The sequence below is a fragment of the Schistocerca cancellata genome, chromosome 8 (assembly GCF_023864275.1).
Source record: "Schistocerca cancellata isolate TAMUIC-IGC-003103 chromosome 8, iqSchCanc2.1, whole genome shotgun sequence".
NCBI classification, from domain to species: domain Eukaryota; kingdom Metazoa; phylum Arthropoda; class Insecta; order Orthoptera; family Acrididae; genus Schistocerca; species Schistocerca cancellata.
In genome coordinates this window covers 495,532,593-495,552,307 of record NC_064633.1, presented here as the reverse complement: position 1 = coordinate 495,552,307, position 19,715 = coordinate 495,532,593, and the positions used below count along the sequence as shown (strand labels likewise).

The window sequence follows — 19,715 nt, the reverse complement described above, 5'->3', positions numbered from 1 at the left end:
GTTTTATTTTCCTTAGTTGATTGTAATAAAGCAGTTCACACAGTTGTGGGTAATGTATTTTAGAGTGTTTCTTCTTTTTCTTAACTCTGTTTATTCACAAGTTCGTGTGCATATGGTAGTGTAAAGTTACGTTGCCTGAAAGAACTATCGAAAACCGTAAGTACGTCCAAAGTTTAACATCGAAGCTAGCGACACTTAAAGTGACAGTGGAGCAGACAGAGGTGAACGGAAGTGATCAAGATTTTCTGTTCGCAAATCCATGAGAGCAGTATCTGTGTATGGAACCTTTCTCTTACAAGAACTATGTACTCAGGAAGGAAACCGACTAAATTGAAACAATGTCCGAGCGGCTATATGTACACTATGTGATCAAAAGTATCCGGACACCCACAAAAACATACGTTTTTCGTATTAGGTGCATTGTGCTGCCACCTACTACTAGGTACTATTTATCAGCGATCTCAGTAGTCACTAGACATCGTGAGAGAGCAAAATGGGGCGCTCCGAGGAACTCACGGATTTTGAATGTGGTCAGGTGATTCGGTGTCACTTGTGTCATACGTCTGTACGCGAGGTTTCCACACTCCTAAACATCCCTAGGTCCACAGTTTCCTAAGTGATAGTGAAGTGGAAACGTGAAGGGACATGTACAGCACAAAGCGTACAGGCTGACTTTGTCTGTTGACTGACAGAGGCCACCGACAGTTGAACAGGGTCGTAATGTGTAATAGGCAGACATCTATCCAGACCATCACACAGGAATTCCAGACTGCATCAGGATCCACTGCAAGAACTATGACAGTTAGGCGGGAGGTGAGAAAACTTGGATTTCATGGTCGAGCGGCTGCTCATAAACCACACAACACGACGGTAAATGCCAAACGACGCCTCACTTGGTGTAAGGAGCGTAAACATTGGACGACTGAACAGTGGAAAAACGTTGTGGCAAGTGACGAATCACGGTAAACGATGTGGAGATTTGATGGCAGCTTGTGGGTATGGCGAAGGGCAGTGAAAGTCATCTGCCAGTGTGTGTAGTGCCAACAGTAAAATTCGGAGGCGGTGGTGTTATGGAGTGGTCGTGTTTTTCATGGAGGAGGCTTGCACCCCTTGTTGTTTTGTGCGGCACTATGACAGCGCAGGCCTACATTGAAATTTTTCCGCCTTATAAAGCCCGTTGGTGGATGTATCTGCCGAAACTATTTGCGATCACGTGCCTGGCGTAGCAAAGTATTTCCTAGGGTAGCTGGACCTCTGGAGAAGCTGTTCTGCAGGCTCCGCGACCGGGTAGCTGTCCCTGGCGGCCGTTGGTGGAGACCTGGTGGTGTGTTCTGGCCGCCGGGAAGTCTTTGTTTTGACAACACAGACGAAGCTCTTTTCCTGGTGAATATACACCCTGATATGCAGGCACCCCGTGATGTTTGGATGTAAAATTGGATGCCGACGCAGTAGGCGCTACGATGTCCAAATTGTGTTCTTTAACATTAATTCCTAAGTGACCACAGACCCAGTTCAGATTTGCCCTGTTGCTTTCCCCTTTTCTCTCAAGTGCTTCATGACATTCCGCAACGGTCTTTCATCTCGTTCCAGAGACTGATAGAGATTGCAGAGCTGCTTGCATGTCTGATTAAATGCAGAAGCAACGATTCTTTTAGCACCAACGCAAAAGGCAGTCCACTGGGGGACCTCCAGTTGCTGGAAGAGCGCTGACAACGAAACGAAACGAGGAGAAGGATTCGGCGTATTTGGAATTAACATCCTGTTGCCGACGAAGTCATTATAAACGGAGCTGAAGTTCATAATGAACGAGGATGGGGAAGGAAATCCGCCATGAGTTTTTCAAAGGAACCGTCCCGTCATTTCCTTAAGCGATTTAGTAAAACTATGAAAAACCGTAAATTTGAACAGTCAGGATCCGAAAGTCTATGACCCAGATTCACGCAGTTTCGCGAAAACTTATAATACAGCGTTAAATCTGACCGCTACACTTTGTTTAAGGACACTTTCCTAAAACCCAGAAAACATGGCATTTGGCGAATTTCTGTAGCTAAGCAGTAAATTTAATAGAGAAATATCTCTCATAATGGTTTCTTTGTATTATCTCTGAGGTGTTAACCTAATCCACGTTTTCTTATTTTCAATTTTTTTTCCCATGTAAATTATAAGAAAATATAAAAAATTAACTATTTTGTTCCAGGAAACAGAAGAACGCACAACCACAATGATCAAAGTGGACGAGGAGGATCCCATAGGAGGTGAGTGACATGACTTGCAAAAGTCCTTGGCTGATCACAGAACGCAGTACGCAAGATTCTTCAGACGTGTCTGAAAGACAAATTAAAAATAGAGGGTGATTCAACTGGCCCTACGTATCGGCTTATTTGCTTCCTTCAAAAAGTGTTCGTGAGATTTTCATAGTCTCTCGCTCGCTACGTACAAACTATAAGACTGGACATGACCTTTTTGTAGGATGCTTAATGTAGTTAAATTTTGTGCTGCAAATACGTTTTCGCTAGAGGACACAGTTTTCGACTTATTCAACAAAAACGAGTTTGAAGGTCACTATTATCTATTTTTCTTGAATTATTCTAAAACTATCGTCTTAATCGAAAACGTATCTCAGTACAGAATTTAACTACATTAAATTCCCTACGAAAAGGTTCTGTTTACATTTTCTGTAGGACGAATAGTTTGCACAGAACAAGCGATACAATATGAAAATTTGGCATGTACTTCTTCAAGGCGTTGCACGTAACCTAAAATAAATATGTAGGGGGAGCTGAATCACCTTGTGTGTGCTACATGTGCGTCTTCATGATTTCGCAGTTATATTTTAATAAACTATATATTTTCTCAAGATAGTCGTCACGAGACCTTAAAGCAGTACCATTACCTTTAACAGCTGGAAGAACCACCGTATGAGACCCTGACGAAGTTATGTGCTGCAGCCCTCTCTGCCATAGAGATATTACTCTTTCGCGGGCGAGCTCTCATACAACAAGGGCAAGTTTCATGTCTCATTTTATCTGCTGATTCCGTGGAAAGCGGCCGAACAATTTCTTGAACAGTGCTGTTGAAGAATATTTTGAACAGAGTGATAGTGTCACCGCAGTTAGTTCCTTTTTGTCTTCAGTGGTCAGTTTGTTTATGGAGGGCTTTGAAGAAAAGGCACTGTAATTTGTTTGAAACGCATAATATTTTGGAACTTTATTGACGATGCGTTTATAGTGTGGCCACAAAATTTACAGAAATTGTAGTTTACAAAAAAATTTTTTATATCATTTAAATTCCATTCACGAAAAAATTCAGTTTACAGTGGAAATTGAAAAGAGGGATGTCTTCCATTTTTTGGATGTTTCGGTTCGTTGCAAAGATAATGCCACGTTAGTACACGCTGTGTATCCGAAGCCATCCCATAGAGTCTTATATTGACATGCAAATAACTGACACCATCCTATCCGGATGATGAGTGTCTTCAAAATCTTGATTCACAGAGTACATAAAACAGCTGACGTGAACAGTCCACAGGATGAGCTTCTACACTCAAAGAGAATTTTCGAAGCAAATGTGTGTTTCCCGTAACAGATATACAAGTCGTTACGAATAAAGGATAAGGTGGGCATAAAGAATAAGGAAGAAAGGATAGGGAGATCTAAATCCATGGTTTTCTTGCCATAAGTGGGGAACCTATCGTTAAAAGTAGATCACACTCTCAACAGACACAGAGTTAGTCATTTTCCATCCTCCACTGAAGACAGCAGCACTTTTTGGTTCCGTCAAATTTGACTTTATTCTCCACAAGGCCTAGGTTTACAAGATCCCACGGGAATGTGACCTTTCATACAGCGGGTAGATGATTCGTACAAGCCCTGAAAAATGCATGAAGCCCCATAGATACACTTGGCTTTTACAGCCCATTAAATCGGCTATGGCAGAACACTTTATCAACACGAATAACTCTACGCGGTGTTAAAATTTCGAACTCAGTGGTAAAAGAAGCGGTTGAAACTCGTCTGGCAAAGAATTTGATTGACAGAGATAGGGTTTCAACCTGGACAAATCATGGAAAACTCGCAAAGACGTCACTATAATGAATGATACCACAGTCTAACACATTACAGTCGTAACATTCTCTGCTGCGAAATTTGTTACCTCTTGACACCTAGACCGACGCCAGCACTCCAAGCGGTGAGAAATCAGACATTCACATGCATCGTAAGGATAATGTCTGTTTTTAAATAATTTTTCTACTCGTTTAACGAAATAATTATTTTACACATTTACACTCAGAAAAAACAAAACACCTTGAACATTAGTATGTTCTGAAGAAACGTTTAGCATTTCACTCACCGTGGTTCAGCATGTGTCCTGTTGCCTGGTAGGCACAGGGTCCGCCATTGGCACTGATAACTTGTTCCATGCGTGATGGCATCAACGCGTATAAGGCGCCAATGGCGTCCTGTGGTATAGCCATCCCTGCTGCATGCACCTGGTTCCAAAGTTCATCTGTGGTGGTCGGCGTTGGGTCACAGCGCTGCACCCGTCGTTTCACCATATCCCACATATTTTCGATTGGCGACAAGTCTCATGATCTGGCGAACCAGGGCAAAAGGCTGACATCCTGCGACACCAAGAAGCAATATGTGGTCGTGCATTGTCTTGCTGAAAAAATATCGTCTGGGGAGGTGTGCAGAAAGGGTATGGCTGCGGGTCTCAGGATGTCTTCACTTAGGTCACAGTGCCCTGGACACGCACCAACTGTGATTTTTGGTTGTACCCAGTAGCATCCCACACCATTAGGCCTTGAGTTGGCGCTGAATGTCTTGTGCGAATGTAGTCACTGTAATGCCCATCTCCCTGTCTGCGGCGAACCAAAGTGTGGTAATCATTTTCGAACAAACAGAACCTGGTTTCGTCTGAAAACACTATCTGATGCCATTCCTTGTTTAGTGACGTCGTTCCATACACCATTGCCGTCTAGAATATTTCTGCATAATCGTCAAAGGTAGGCTTAGAAATGCACAACGTGCACGTAACCCATGCGTAACATACGACGATAGTGTACGGTGTGTTTCACTGTTCCACTGTGGCGCAAGAGCCCCTCCTGGGACTGATACGCCTATTCCTGCTTTACGCTTATTTGATTTTATGTTAACAGCCCAGTACTAACTTGACCAAACATTCTGCTCTTTCTGCTTTAAGCACGTTTCTTCTTGTCTCTGCCGCCGTAATTTCCTCTCTTCAGCAGTTCTCATCATCTACATGAATGAAGTAGATCTCGTCTCATTGATCACATTTTTTTAAAAATAGGATGTTCTCGATCGACTCCCCATTTTATTGCCTAGGATATTTCCTTCGAAAAGAATGTCATTTCTATTTAACCCCTTAAGTGACAAAAGTTATTTTCTTAGTATGAAAATTACATCATGTCAGTATGTACTCTTTGTTAATGGTAATGAATGAATCTGCTTAATTTATTGTGTAATCTAAGTCCACCGTTAGTTATATCACGAATTTATACATGGTAGTTCAAGTGCTGTACATATTTACCTTTGTTACTTAAGGCTTGAAGTGTCCAACGAGTTTTTCTTTGCGTTGGCCTATAACTATCAGTAGTTCTTCCTTCTTACCTATTTATTGTAGAATCATCTCATTCGTTTATCTGCCACTCCAGCTAGTTCTTTTAATACTCCTCCACAGTCACATTTCCGCTGCTTCTTGTGACCTTTCTCCTTCTTTGCTAACGTCCAGGTTTCCCATCGACATGCCAGGACAATCCATATAAATGTCTTTACAAATCTTTTCTTAGTGTGGAAGCTGACGTGCTTGTTCAGCAGAAGGTTCTTCTTGTTTTGGAAGACGCTCTTGGCCAAATACTTACTACTTGTAAAATACAAATTATGAGCGAGGCTAACATTTGATGATACACAACAACAACCTATTATTTAAATTTGTTTATTCCGAGACAGGTCTCGAACTTTGCCTATTTTCTCTAGGCGTAATACAGTTCCACAACTATCATCGGCTGTCGAATGCATGGAATGCATTTTAAATGCTGCATTTATCTTTAAAGTTGCAGATCCTTGATCATAGTATCCAAAAACGATAATGTGTAAAACGCGCATCAGTTGTCATGCCTAAAGAGGTAGCGAACCACACACAAATAGAAAGGCTGACTACTACAGCAATGCAGAAAGCGATATTTAGTGATAATATCTTTAGAAAGTGTAAATATGATTGTACGTTTAGAAGATTTTCCTGCCAAGTAGAGGTGAAAGGAGTCATACATTGGGGAAGGGCAATACGAAGGGCATAAACTTTATTTCAAATAAACTGCACCTATTACTAAACTGCGTCCGAAGAGGCCTCAGTAGGCCCAACAGTACTATCGAACGCCGTGACATCCTCAGCCGAGAGGTGTCACTGGATGCAGATGCGGAGCAGCATGTGGTCAGCACAACGCTCTCCAGGCCGTTGTCAGTTTTCGTGACAGGAGCCGTTGCTTCTCAGTCAAGTAGGACCTCAATTGGCCTCACAAAGACTGAGTTCACCAATCTTTCCAAGAGCACTCGGCAGACCGGACGGTCACCCATCCTGGTGGTAGCCAAGCCCGATAGCACTTAACTTCGGTGATCTTACGGGAACCGGCGTTGCCACTGCGGCAAGGCCTTTGGCCAAACTGCTTATACAATATTGTTAACATTTGAAATTATTTTCTTTCAGTTGCTACTTCCCTTTATGCTTTATGAAATACATAAGAAAAATTTCCATCTTCTGCTGTTGCACGTTGCTGCACATTTCCTATCAAAATAGGTTTAATTAAACAACTTTCCTTATTTTATAGACCACTAAAGATTACTACCATGAATAGATGCAACATGTTTAGCGCACACAAGTAAAATATGCAATTGCAAAAGACGGATATATAAAGCATAATCCATACTAATATCATAAAAACGAGAATGCCTTTGTCTGCTACCGTTCACGCCTAAACCACTAAACTTGGGGTTTGAAGATTAATTACCAAAAAACAGAATACTTGACTAATGATTCAGATGAGCTATACATTGAAGGAAAGAAAATCAAAAAGATAAACACTTTCTGTTATTTAGGATCCATTTTAGAAATCGAGGGAAAATCAGAGTCAGAAATCAATAAAAGAATTAGTAGCGGACGGAGGGTCTTTGGGATGCTTAACTCAGTCTTATGGAGCAGGAATGTAATGAGCAGAACTAAAAAACTAATATACAAATCCATATTAGAGAGTGTGGTTCTGTATGGAACGGAGACCTGGACAATTAACATGAAGCACATTAAAAAATTACAAGCTCTAGAGATGGACTTTTGGAGAAGATCGGCAAGAATCTCCAGGAAAGAAATGATAAGGAACACCGAAGTAATAAGGAGAATGGAAATAAAAGAAAGAATTTATGACGTAATGGATAGGAAGAAATTGCAGTGGTACGGGCATGTACGACGAATGGAGAAAACCAGAATACCAAAATTGATACTGGAGTGGGAACCGGAGGGGAGAAGAAGAAGAGGACGACCTATGACAACCTGGCTCCAAAATGTACAGCACACAATAAGGAGAATGGGCGCAGAGGAAGAGGACACACAAGATCGAAACACCTGGAGAAATATTTTGAGATTATAGTATAAGAACGTTTATTGTTTGTATTGTAATTTCCAAGTAAATTATTATGTTGGAGATAAGCCTCTGTAATGAGGAAAAGCTCAAAATAATAATAAAAAAAAGGTAACTTGACGTAGGAAAAAGATGGGTTATTTTAGAAAGTGTGTAGTTGCACAAGATATTTATGGATTTGAGGAATATAACGCGAATCAGGGGAAAATATTTACTTTTTGGGAAAACTTAATCACATTTTTGAAAATGTTTTTATTTTATTTTTGTTGTACACAGTACGATTCAACGTAATGTATGCAGTGTTTATGCAGACGTGAATATGTTTAATCCGTACTTCTGAACTAATACTATTAAATACGAAAGTAACTCTGTTACGTTTTTACGACAAAACCGGAGCACCACTTTCGTTGAAATTTGGTGTGGTGGTGGCCTGAAGCCTGACGAAGAACATAGGCTACTTTAGAGTCTATAACAATAAATGGACAAATAATCGACCTCTAAGAGGGTGAGGTAGGTCTGTTTTACTTGTTGCTATTCCGGTTACTGTGAGTTTATTTATCGATTGTCATTCTTTATTTCTAAGAACTTATGCACCAACCTAATGCTTGAGTTCTGATACAGCTTTGCACTGCCGCATTATGAACAAAACACGAGCGCAAAGAATAGATCAGCTGTGTGATTGGATTGAAGAGTTGCTGGAAAACACACTACAGCACTTCATTCTCCACGGAGAGATGTCTTCAGACGTAAAATTAACTTCTCCTGTACCCCAGGAGAGTGTTAGAGGACCATTACTTTTCACTATGTAGGATAACGTTGTAAGTTCCTTAAGGCTCTTCGCGGATGATGCTAGTATATGTTGAGAAGTCGCGACGCTAAAATATTGTAGCGTGACGCAAGAAGATCCGCAGAGCATCGATGCTTCGTGCAGGGACTGGCAGTTAACCCTCAACATAAACAAATATAAAGTTGCTATTTGAGTTTGGATACTCTCATTTTGTCATTTGGAGATTGTTGGTGGAGCTGTGGACGCTAGAAGATGGAGTGCCAAGTGGATAAATCGGAACATTTCCGATGTTTTCTTCTGTTTGAGTGCAGCAGAGGCAGCCAGAAACATTTGTGCCGTGTTTGGGGTAATGCCACTGGACAGAGCAGGGCAAGAAAACGGTTTCCTCGTTTTAGGGAGAATCTTTTAGACGTTAGTGACTCTCCACGTTCAGGAAGACATTCGACGTTAGATGAAGATCGTTTGAACGCATTAGTTCACAATGATTCACGTCACTGTATTCTAGAAGTGGAAAATTTGATGAACTGTGATCATTCCACCATCGTGCGCATTTGTATGCAATAGGCAAGGTTAAAAACGTCGGGTGTATGAGTATCGCATGCTCTAAGCCAAAATCAGCGGGTAGCCAAATGTTGCTCGTCATTAACTGCCTCGTGAACAACACCTACCATTCCTATCCTGTATCGTTACTGGTAATGAGAAATGGCGTGTTCATGCTAACATAAGGAAAAGAAAGGAAACGTTGAGCCCAAACACACGAGCAACTCCCTATACAAAGACCTGAGCGCACTCACGGAAGATAATGTTCTGCAGCTGGTGGAACAGCAACGGTGTGGTGTGCTAAAAATTGCATCACTGAGATGTAACCATCACTGCTGACTTTTACTGTCAACATCTGAGACGTCTGACAAACGCAATCCAAGATCAACGACCAGGAAGATTGCCTGAAGCGATGCTATCCACTATAAAGCCCGCTCGCATTCCGTTAAACTGACAGAAAACACTACAGGAGCTGGGTTGGGAAGTCATTCCACACCAACCTTATTCATTTGATCTTGCGCCCTCAGATTTTTAGCTTTTCGCTCTCTATCGAGCAACCTTCAGTGAACTTCCTTTCCGGATAAAAATATGCTCCGAACATGACTCGAAGAGCTCTCCGCCTCAAAACCAGGTGATTTCTACAAACGCGGAACCACAAAGTTATTCCAGTTGGGAAATTGTTGTAAATATTGAAGGAGAAAATATTATTGATGATTAAAGTCTCTGTTATGTTTATTTAACTTGGGAGAAAACGCTACGAACTCATGCACCTACCTAATAACGTTGCAGCAACCTGGGCGACGGTATCTACTGCTTTCTTGGTGTTGTAGCTAGTGTAAAAAATATACACACATTAAAATTGCTACACCAAGACGAAATGCAGATGATAAACGGGTATTCATTGGACAAATATATTATACTAGAACTGACATGTGATTACATTTTCACGCAGTTTGGGTGCATAGATCCTGAGAAATCAGTACCCAGAACAACCACCTATGGCCGTAATAACGGCCTTGATACGCCTGGGCATGGAGTCAAACAGAGCTTGGATGGCGTGTACAGGTACAGCTGCCCATGCAGCTTCAACACGATACCACAGTTCATCAAGAGCAGTGACTGGCGTATTGTGACGAGCCAGATGCCCGGCCACCATTGACCAGACGTTTTCAATTGGTTAGAGATCTGGAGAATGTGCTGGCCAGGGCCGCAGTCGAACATTTTCTGTATCCAGAAAGGCCCGTACAGGACCTGCAACTTGCAGTCGTGCATTATCCTGCTGAAATGTAGGGTTTCGCAGGGATCGAATGAAGGGTAGAGCCACGGGTCGTAACACATCTGAAATGTAACGTCCACTGTTCAAAGTGCCGTCAATGCGAACGAGAGGTGACTGAGACGTGTAACCAATGGCACCCCATACCATCACGCCGGGTGATAAGCCAGTACGGCGATGACGAATACACGCTTCCAATGTGCGTTCACCGCGATGCGGTTCACACGGATGCGACCATCATGATACTGTAAACAGAACCTGGATTCATCCGAAAAAATGACGTTTAGCCATTCGTGCACCCAGGTTCGTCGTTGAGTACACCATCGCAGGTGCTCCTGTCTGTGAGGCAGCTTCAAGGGTAACCACAGCCACGGTCTCCGAACTGATAGTCCATGCTGCTGCAAACGTCGTCGAACTGTTCGTGCAGATGGTTGTTGTCTTGTAAACGTCCGCATCTGTTGGCTCAGGGATCGAGACGTGGCTGCACGATCCGTTACAGCCATGCGGATAAGATGCCTGTCATTTCGACTGCTAGTGATACGAGGCCGTTGGGATCCAGCACGGCGTTCCGTATTACCCTTCTGAACCCACCGATTCCATATTCTGCTAACAGTCATTGGATCTCTACCAACACGAGCAGTAATGTCGCGATACGATAAACCGCAATCGCGATAGGCTACAATCCGACCTTTATCGAAGTCGGAAACGTGATGGTACGCATTTCTCCTCCTTACACGAGGCATCACAACAACTTTTCACAAGGCAACGCCGGTCAACTGCTGTTTGTGTATGAGAAATCGGTTGGAAACGTTCCTCATGTCAGCACGTTGTAGGTGTCACCACCGGCGCCAACCTTGTGTGAATGCTCTGAAAAGCTAATCATTTGCATATCGCAGCATCTTCTTCCTGTCGGTTAAATTTCGCGTCTGTAGCACGTCATCTTCATGGTGTAGCAATTTTAATGGCCAGTAATGTATTTTCTGTTATTTCCTTCGAAATTTCAGTGTAGTCGTATCTGAGGAACATGCTGTTTTAGTGTTTACATCTAAATCTGCATCTGCACGCCACATGCCATGTTACTGAGTGTGGCGAAGGGTGCTTCGTGAATCACTGTCGCTCGAAGCTAAGGCTTGTTTTCCAAGCAGCAAATCACATTGTCTCTCCGGACGGCTCTGAATCGACAGTATGAGTAAACGTTGTCGACGAGGGCCTTATTACCTGCTCCAGTGGCTTCACAACTTTAGAGTGTAGATGAGAACCGGAAATGCAGTACCCATTCCTCGGGAGTGACGCGGGGGCGGCGCGGCGCCCGTGTGACATGTAGGAGAAAGGCACCCGCCAACGCCCGATGCCAAGCCTCTTATTAGTACTGGCGTCCCGTTGCAAAAGCCCTCCAGACAAGAATATCCCACTTCTCAGGAACCACTGTGCATTACGACACGCGTTCGCCTCAGACTCGCTCCTGCATCTTCTCGAATTAGGTCAGCCCCGTAAGTGCTTGTGCACGTATGCAATGTGTCATCGTGCTCTCGAATGTTCACCTCAAGCTGAACATCTTACTTTCTTCTCTCGAAAAAGAGGAAACAAAAAAAAAAAAAACGGAGGAATAATGCAAGACGATACATAATTTCGCAGATGTATTTTAGTGTAGGGGGTGACCATAAAATCTTCCCAGATTACAAAAATTCATTTCTAAGCAACTATGCCAGATACGGCAATACGGTTTCTTGCAAGTAGTAGCTTAACTGATAAAGATTTTTTTATACACTTCAACATGTGCTCCGTTTGTTGCCCGCGGATTGCCTTGGCAATACTCAATTTCTCTCCACAACTTTTATTTTGCGATTTCTACCCCTTCCTGACAATTAATTAATTACAATGGGATTAAAAGTGTGACTAACGTGACATTATTACGTCGGGCATGCTAACGACTCAAACTTCCTCGATAATTATAATTATTATTTCACGTGGAGGGCTACGTTGATCATGTCGTAAAGAGAAGATCCAGCACATCGGGAACTTATCTAACTCGCCGTCTGCAGATGTGCTTACCTCGTATCTTGTAAAGTTGTCTGGACGTCTCAGTTGGTCTTCTTCTCCACTGGTCCTAGCTCCACACGAGTATACAATCAACCGTGAATAGTGGAATGGCAAGCAGGAAAATCTCTACGTCACTCTAATGATATTCTCGAAACAATGAGATGCCACCTTGTTTTTAATAGAAAAATCAAGGAAAAGTCAGTCTTTAGAGACAGTTTAACCGTAATACGAGAATGCAAGTTCGCGAATTCTAGTCATCACATATGGAACACCATTTCCTATTCATAAAATTATCTCCACACGAATGTAATGACAGTTTGAAGTTGCTCACTCACGAATTCGCATACAAACATTTTCCGAGGCGCTTTTAACTCACAAAATCACTTTTACACGAAAACGTGTTGAGCCCACAGCACATACGTGGTACCTCTACAGAAACTAGTCAGAGACTGCCCAGTAAATGTTTCCCCAGCGTGACTAATGCTTTTACTTAAATATCTACTCACTCGCAGTGAGAACATATTTTTAGCCTGAATGGTAGTCAACGACTGTCTGTGTTAAGCTTGAAAGGTCACTATAAAGTGCTCCGTGAGCCAGCTTCAGCGTTTCGGATCTGCCTGCATCGAGCGCGTTTCTGATTGGTCGGTTTAATCTTCCCATGACTGACAATGTTACATAAAATCCTGATTAAAAGATGAGATTGATTTCGAAGTTACTGAAATCATGGTTAGGAAGCTATCAGTGTGAATAATACCGAAGTCCAGTTGGAGTCGTGAATAAACATTTAAATAGTTAATACTAATAAAGAAAGTTTGCCGCCGAGCCTCAATACTGAATCACGGTATTCTCTGTCTGTTCCAGTACGACACGGCTGTTACTCTCTCTTCCGTTCTCACGTTTCGTGACCATCTGCCGCTTTATGGGATCGGGATTGCTACCGATCCTGCTTGCTGTCGTATAGGAGCGTAATCTTTCTACAATGTATGATACATCGAATAAAATACAGGTCGAGGTGGGGCATAAATGCCACACTTTGCCAACAGATTTTCTGTCACAACCTCTACAGCATCTCGTAATCGTACCATAAAGCGTTTGTTCAATCAGGAACTGATGAAATGAACACTTCATCCTTAACGTAAACAAAAAAACCTAGAGTGATTGTGTCTAGTGAACTTGGCGGTCACGGTATTGGACCATCTTCGCCGATTCAGCCATATTTCTGGCAATATTTTATCCTAGAACTGGCGATCAAATAACCACATTGTGGCGGTGCACCATCGTGCTGAAAAGTCAACCATGGCTGAAATTCAAAAATCAAATGCTGTCAGAGGACATTAGAAGCGTAGCCGTAAATACACAATGAGTTAAGCTACCATTTGCAATAACCCACATACACTACTGGCCATTATAATTGCTACACCAAGACGAAATGCAGATGATAAACGGGTATTCATTGGACAAATATATTGTACTAGAACTGACATGTGATTACATTTTCACGCAGTTTGGGTGCATAGATCCTGAGAAATCAGTACCCAGAACAACCACCTCTGCACGTAATAACGGCTTTGAAACGCCTGGGCATTGAGTCAAACAGAGCGTGGATGACGTGTACAGGTACAGCTGCCCATGCAGCTTCAACACTATACCACGGTTCACCAAGAGTAGTGACTGGCGTATTGTGACGAGCCAGTTGCTCGGCCACCATTGACCAGACGTTTTCAATTGGTGAGAGGTCTGGAGAAAGTTCAGGCCAGGGCAGCAGTCGAACATTTTCTGTATCCAGAAAGGCCCGTACAGGACCTGCAACATGCGGTCGTGCATTATCCTGATGAAATGTAGGGTTTCGCAGGGATCGAATGAAGGGTAGAGCCACGGGTCGTCACAATCTGAAATGTAACGTCCACTGTTCAAAGTGTCGTCACTGCGTAGAAGAGATGACCGAGACGTGTAACCAATGGCACCACATACCATCACGCCGGATGATACGCTAGTATGGCGATGACAAATACACGCTTCCAATGTGCGTTCACCACGATGTCGCCAAACACGGATGCGACCATCATAATGTTGTAAATAGAACCTGGATTCATCCGAAAAAATGACGTTTTGCCATTCGTGCACCCAGGTTTGTCGTTGGATACACCATCGCAACCGCTCCTGTTTGTGATGCATCGTCAAGTGTAACCGCAGACATTGTCTCCGAGATGATAGTCCATGCTGCTGCAAACGTGGTCGAACTGTTCGTGCAGATGGTTGTTGTCTTGCAAACGTCCCCATCTGTTGACTCAGGGATCGAGACGTGGCTGCACGATCCGTTACAGCCATGCGGATAAGATGCCTCTCATCCCGACTGCTAGTGATACTAGGCCGTTGGGATCCAGCACGGCGTTCCGTATAACCCTCTTGAAACCACCGATTCCATAATCTGCTAACAGTCATTGGATCTCGACCAACGCGAGCAGTAATGTCGCGATACGATAAACCGCTATTGCGATAGGCTACCATCTGAACTTTATGAAAGTCGGAAACGTGATGGTACGCATTTCTCCTCCTTACAGGAGGCATCACAACAACTTTTCACAAGGCAACGCCGGTCAACTGCTGTTTGTGTATGAGAAATCGGTTGGAAATGTTCCTTATGTCAGAAAGTTGCAGGTTTCGCCACCGGCGCCAACCTTGTGTGAATGCTCTGAAAAGCTAATCATCTACATATTATAGCATCTTCTTCCTGTAGGTTAAATTTCGCGTCTGTAGCACGTCAAACCTCGTGGTGTAGCAATTTTAATGGCCAGTAGTGTAGCTGTATCTAGCATACTTGGTTAGAAATAAATTTTTTTGTATCCATGGAAAGACTGTATTTATAACATCTGGGCTCTAACTCCGGTTACACATCTCTCTTCCCCTGCGTATTCACAGAGTAAATGATTCCCTCCTTAACCCACGCCATGTAGGACTGTCTTTCAATCTCGGTTGACATTATTCCTAGTTCGAAAAATTTTATCACTGAATCTGTTGTTCAGAGAGAGAATTGGATTTTTTTTTTCTTTTAGCAGACTATTTATTACCATCAGGATCACAATAAAAAATTTTGGTGATTACTGGTTTCCATTATACAGGGTGATTTTCTCCACCGTGTACAGCCTCTAGGGACTGAACAGTGAGAAGATGCGGAACAAGGAAAGATCTACTGAACTTACGTCCGGAAATGCATGGTTTCCATGCTAGAAACCATTTATTCAGTCATACTTTCCTACAGAGACTGCGGTCTAATGCGCGCTGTACCTTGCAGCCACAGTTACAGTATGTGCTGAAAATGGTTTTCATGTGTCTCAATGCATGCGTGTAGGCGCCGTAGCATGTTCTGTCTCGTGGTTCACATCGGCCAGGCTCCATCCAAGCAGTAAAAACGGCGGCATGGATACGCTGCTCCAGTACCTCCACATTTGGAACGAGCTCTGCATACTCGATACTTTTGAGATGGCCCCATAACCAGAAATCGCAAGGGTTGAGATCCGGTGAACGAGCAGGCCATGCAACTGGACCCCCTCCGCAATTCCACCGACAAGGGAAGACACGACTGAGGGGCGTACAGACGTTAACGGCGAAGTGGGCTGCAGCACTATCATGTAGCAGCCACATAACTGTTCGTATCATCAAAAATGGTTCAAATGGCTCTGAGCTCTATGGGACTTAACATCTGAGGTCATCAGTCCCCTAGCAAAAAATGGTTCAAATGGCTCTGAGCACTATGGGACTCAACTGCTGAGGTCATTAGTCTCCTAGAACTTAGAACTAGTTAAACCTAACTAACCTAAGGACATCACAAACATCCATGCTCGAGGCAGGATTCGAACCTGCGACCGTAGCGGTCTTGCGGTTCCAGACTGCAGCGCCTTTAACCGCACGGCCACTTCGGCCAGCAAGTCCCCTAGAACTTAGAATTACTTAAACCTAACTAACCTAAGGACATCACACACATCCATGCCCGAGGCAGAATTCGAACCTGCGACCGTAGCAGTCGCGCGGTTCCGGACTAAAGCGCCTAGAACCGCTCCGCGACCGCGGCCGGCTGTTCGTATCATCAACGGCACTTCTTCCAACAGGGGAGGCAAAGTCGGCCGTAAGAAACGCCGATAATTCCGGCCTGTTAGGCGACGTGAAAGTAATACTGGTCCCCGACCCACACAATTCGACTGCACCGATGCTGATGATTCCCTGTCACCATACCATGGAGGCTGTATATACTGTCCCACAGATGACTGTTCTGAAAGTTGAAGACACCACGCCACGTAAAAGTGGCCTCATCTGTGAATGGGATGGATGATACAAATCCCGGAATCGTGGTTGCCTGGTGAAGAAACCAGTGACAAAACTGCTCCCGATGTGCAAAGTGTGTCGCTAGTAAGCCCTGCACACGCTGTTAAGTGATAAGGGTAGTAACAATTGTCATGGAAAATGTTCCACACGATCGTCTGGTTTACCCTGTATTGGCGGGCCAACTACGTGGTACTGACACGGAGGCCGCCTTCCACCGTGAATCACATTTTCCTCCAAATCTGATGTCCGAACGTTTCGTGAACGTCCTTCATGATTTCCTGCTTCCTGAAACGACTGTCTCAGGCAAACAGCAAAACACCGTTGCAAACATTGAATGCTGTGATTATTGCCAGCGGGGATAGGTCTCCTGATACAACCTTGCTGCCCACTATCCGTTGCCCTTTCCCTTTCCGTAAGTACGAGGTGCATTCAAGTTCTAAGGCCTCAGATTTTTTTTCTCCGGACTGGAAAGAGATAGAAACATACGCATTGTTTTAAAATGAGGCCGCGTTCATTGTCAATACGTCCCAGAGATGGCAGCACTGTACGGCAGATGGAATTTTACCGCCAGTGGCGAGAATGAGAACTGTTTTCAATACTTAAAATGGCGACGTTTTCCTTACTTGAACAGCATGCAATCATTCGTTTTCCGAATTTGCGTGGTGTGAAACCAATAGAAATTCATTGACAGTTGAAGAAGACATGTGGTGATGGAGTTATGGATGTGTCGAAAGTGCGTTCGTGGGTGCGACAGTTTAATGAAGACAGAACATCGTGTGACACCAAACCAAAACAAGCTCGGGTTCGCACAAGCCGGTCTGACGACATGATCGAAAAAGTGGAGAGAATTGTTTTGGCGGATCGCCGAATGTCTGTTGAACAGATCGCCTCCAGAGTTGGCATCTCTGTGGGTTCTGTGCACACAATCCTGCATGACAACCTGAAAATGCGAAAAGTGTCATCCAGGTGGGTGCCACGAATGCTGACGGACGACCACATGGCTGCCCGTGTGGCATGTTGCCAAGCAATGTTGACGCGCAACGACAGCATGAATGGGACTTTCTTTTCGTCGGTTGTGACAATGGATGAGACGTGGATGCCATTTTTCAATCCAGAAACAAAGCGCCAGTCAGCTCAATGGAAGCACACAGATTCACCGCCACCAAAAAAATTTCGGGTAACCGCCAGTGCTGAAAAAATGATGGTGTCCATGTTCTGGGACAGCGAGGGCGTAATCCTTACCCATTGCGTTCCAAAGGGCACTACGGTAACAGGTGCATCCTACGAAAATGTTTTGAAAAACAAATTCGTTCCTGCACTGCAACAAAAACGTCCGGGAAGGGCTGCGCGTGTGCTGTTTCACCAAGACAACGCACCCGCACATCGAGCTAACGTTACGCAACGGTTTCTTCGTGATAACAACTTTGAAGTGATTCCTCATGCTCCCTACTCACCTGACCTGGCTCCTAGTGACTTTTGGCTTTTTCCAACAATGAAAGACACTCTCCGTGGCCGCACATTCACCAGCCGTGCTGCTATTGCCTCAGCGATTTTCCAGTGGTCAAAACAGACTCCTAAAGAAGCCTTCGCCGCTGCCATGGAATCGTTGCGTCAGCGTTGTGAAAAATGTGTACGTCTGCAGGGCGATTACGTCGAGAAGTAACGCCAGTTTCATCGATTTCGCGTGAGTAGTTAATTAGAAATAAATCGGAGGCCTTAGAACTTGAATGCACCTCGTAAACGTCATGTCGCCAAGCTCTCGATTCGAATACAGACCCATTGAGTACAACGCTATATCACATCCACACCAAGATGAGTCAGTAAGAGCAGTGAATCGGACACAACATTACGAATTACTATGGCAGGAGAGGGTATTAGGGTATGACGGGTGAGCAACAGTACCACCCTCTAGGAGGAAACCATGCATACTATATAACTGTGGTTGAATTGTACAGAAAGTATTAGACCGCGGTCTCTATAACAAAGTATGATTGAATAAATGGTCCCTAGCATGGAAACCATGCATTTCCGGACAAACCTTCATCAGTACTTTTTTGATATGTGTCCTCTTATCGATCGATCCCTAGAGTTTGTACACGGTGGAAAAAATCAACGTGTATAGTGATCACTCTTCAGATGGGATGCTATGACTTTGACATGCACGTCGAATAGCCTATTACTGCTAAAATCATACAAGAAATACTCTGTTTTGAAGAGAGTTTGTTAAACAGCCAAATCCGGTAATAGCAAAAAAAAAAGTATTGTGACCCTGATCGTGAATCAATATCCTGTTTAACATAACGAGTGATCAGGTGTTTTTCGAGATGCTCTGTCCAAGACGATTATTTTTCATTAACAATTAGTAACAGCGAACATGTATAAAACATGTTCATTGGGGCAAAGACACGAGAAGAAACATAAGAAGGCATTATTGAAAATTAACACGTACATTGTATATTTTCACAGTGCAACCATTTGTAAAAGTTAAGGCCCCTACGTTCAAGAGCTTTCCACGTAAGTAAAATCAATCATATAAAATGCCAGATCATGTTAAGAGCTACAGGCAATAACCAGGCGAATCCACGTTTTCGGGATCGATATGTCGTCTAATGACAGTTCTCGTGATAAGTAACTCCTAGGATTACTACCTGGACACCTATTAGTGAACATGAATCTGGCGTGTGTTCGCCCTTCGCCTTTATGACACCCTGACCTCTGGTAACGACTCTTTCGGTGAGGTATGTAGAGAAATGGCAGTTCATTGGACCTCAAAAGCTGAAAGCAGAGAAGGCACTGACGTTGGACGGTGCAGTCTGGAGCGACTTACACGTTTTGTCTCATACCTGACGTGTTCCGCTGGGTTCAGGTAGGGGCTCTGGGAAGGCCAGCCCATTTCAGGAATGCTGTTATCCACAGACCATTACCCCATAGGTGCTACTTTATGACAAGGTGCATTCTCATGCTGATACATGACGTCCCCCTTCAGTACACAGTGCTGTAAAATGTGTTCCTGTCCTTCTGCTTTTAGCGTTTTCTTCAGAGCAATAAAGGGAAATCATCATAACCACAGAAAACACACCCACACTGTAACATCACTTCCTCTGTAT

General features: G+C 43.7%; 1 protein-coding gene across 1 annotated transcript in view; it reads left to right on the top strand.

Moving 5' to 3' along the window:
• LOC126094587 (myosin light chain kinase, smooth muscle-like) overlaps positions 1-19,715 on the top strand; it is a 390,310-nt gene that overhangs the window by 167,308 nt on the left and 203,287 nt on the right. Inside the window, exon 2 of the mRNA XM_049909052.1 lies at positions 2,198-2,255. Coding sequence (XP_049765009.1) covers positions 2,222-2,255 — 34 coding nt within the window. The 5' untranslated portion in view covers positions 2,198-2,221. The remainder of the gene's footprint in view (positions 1-2,197; positions 2,256-19,715) is intronic.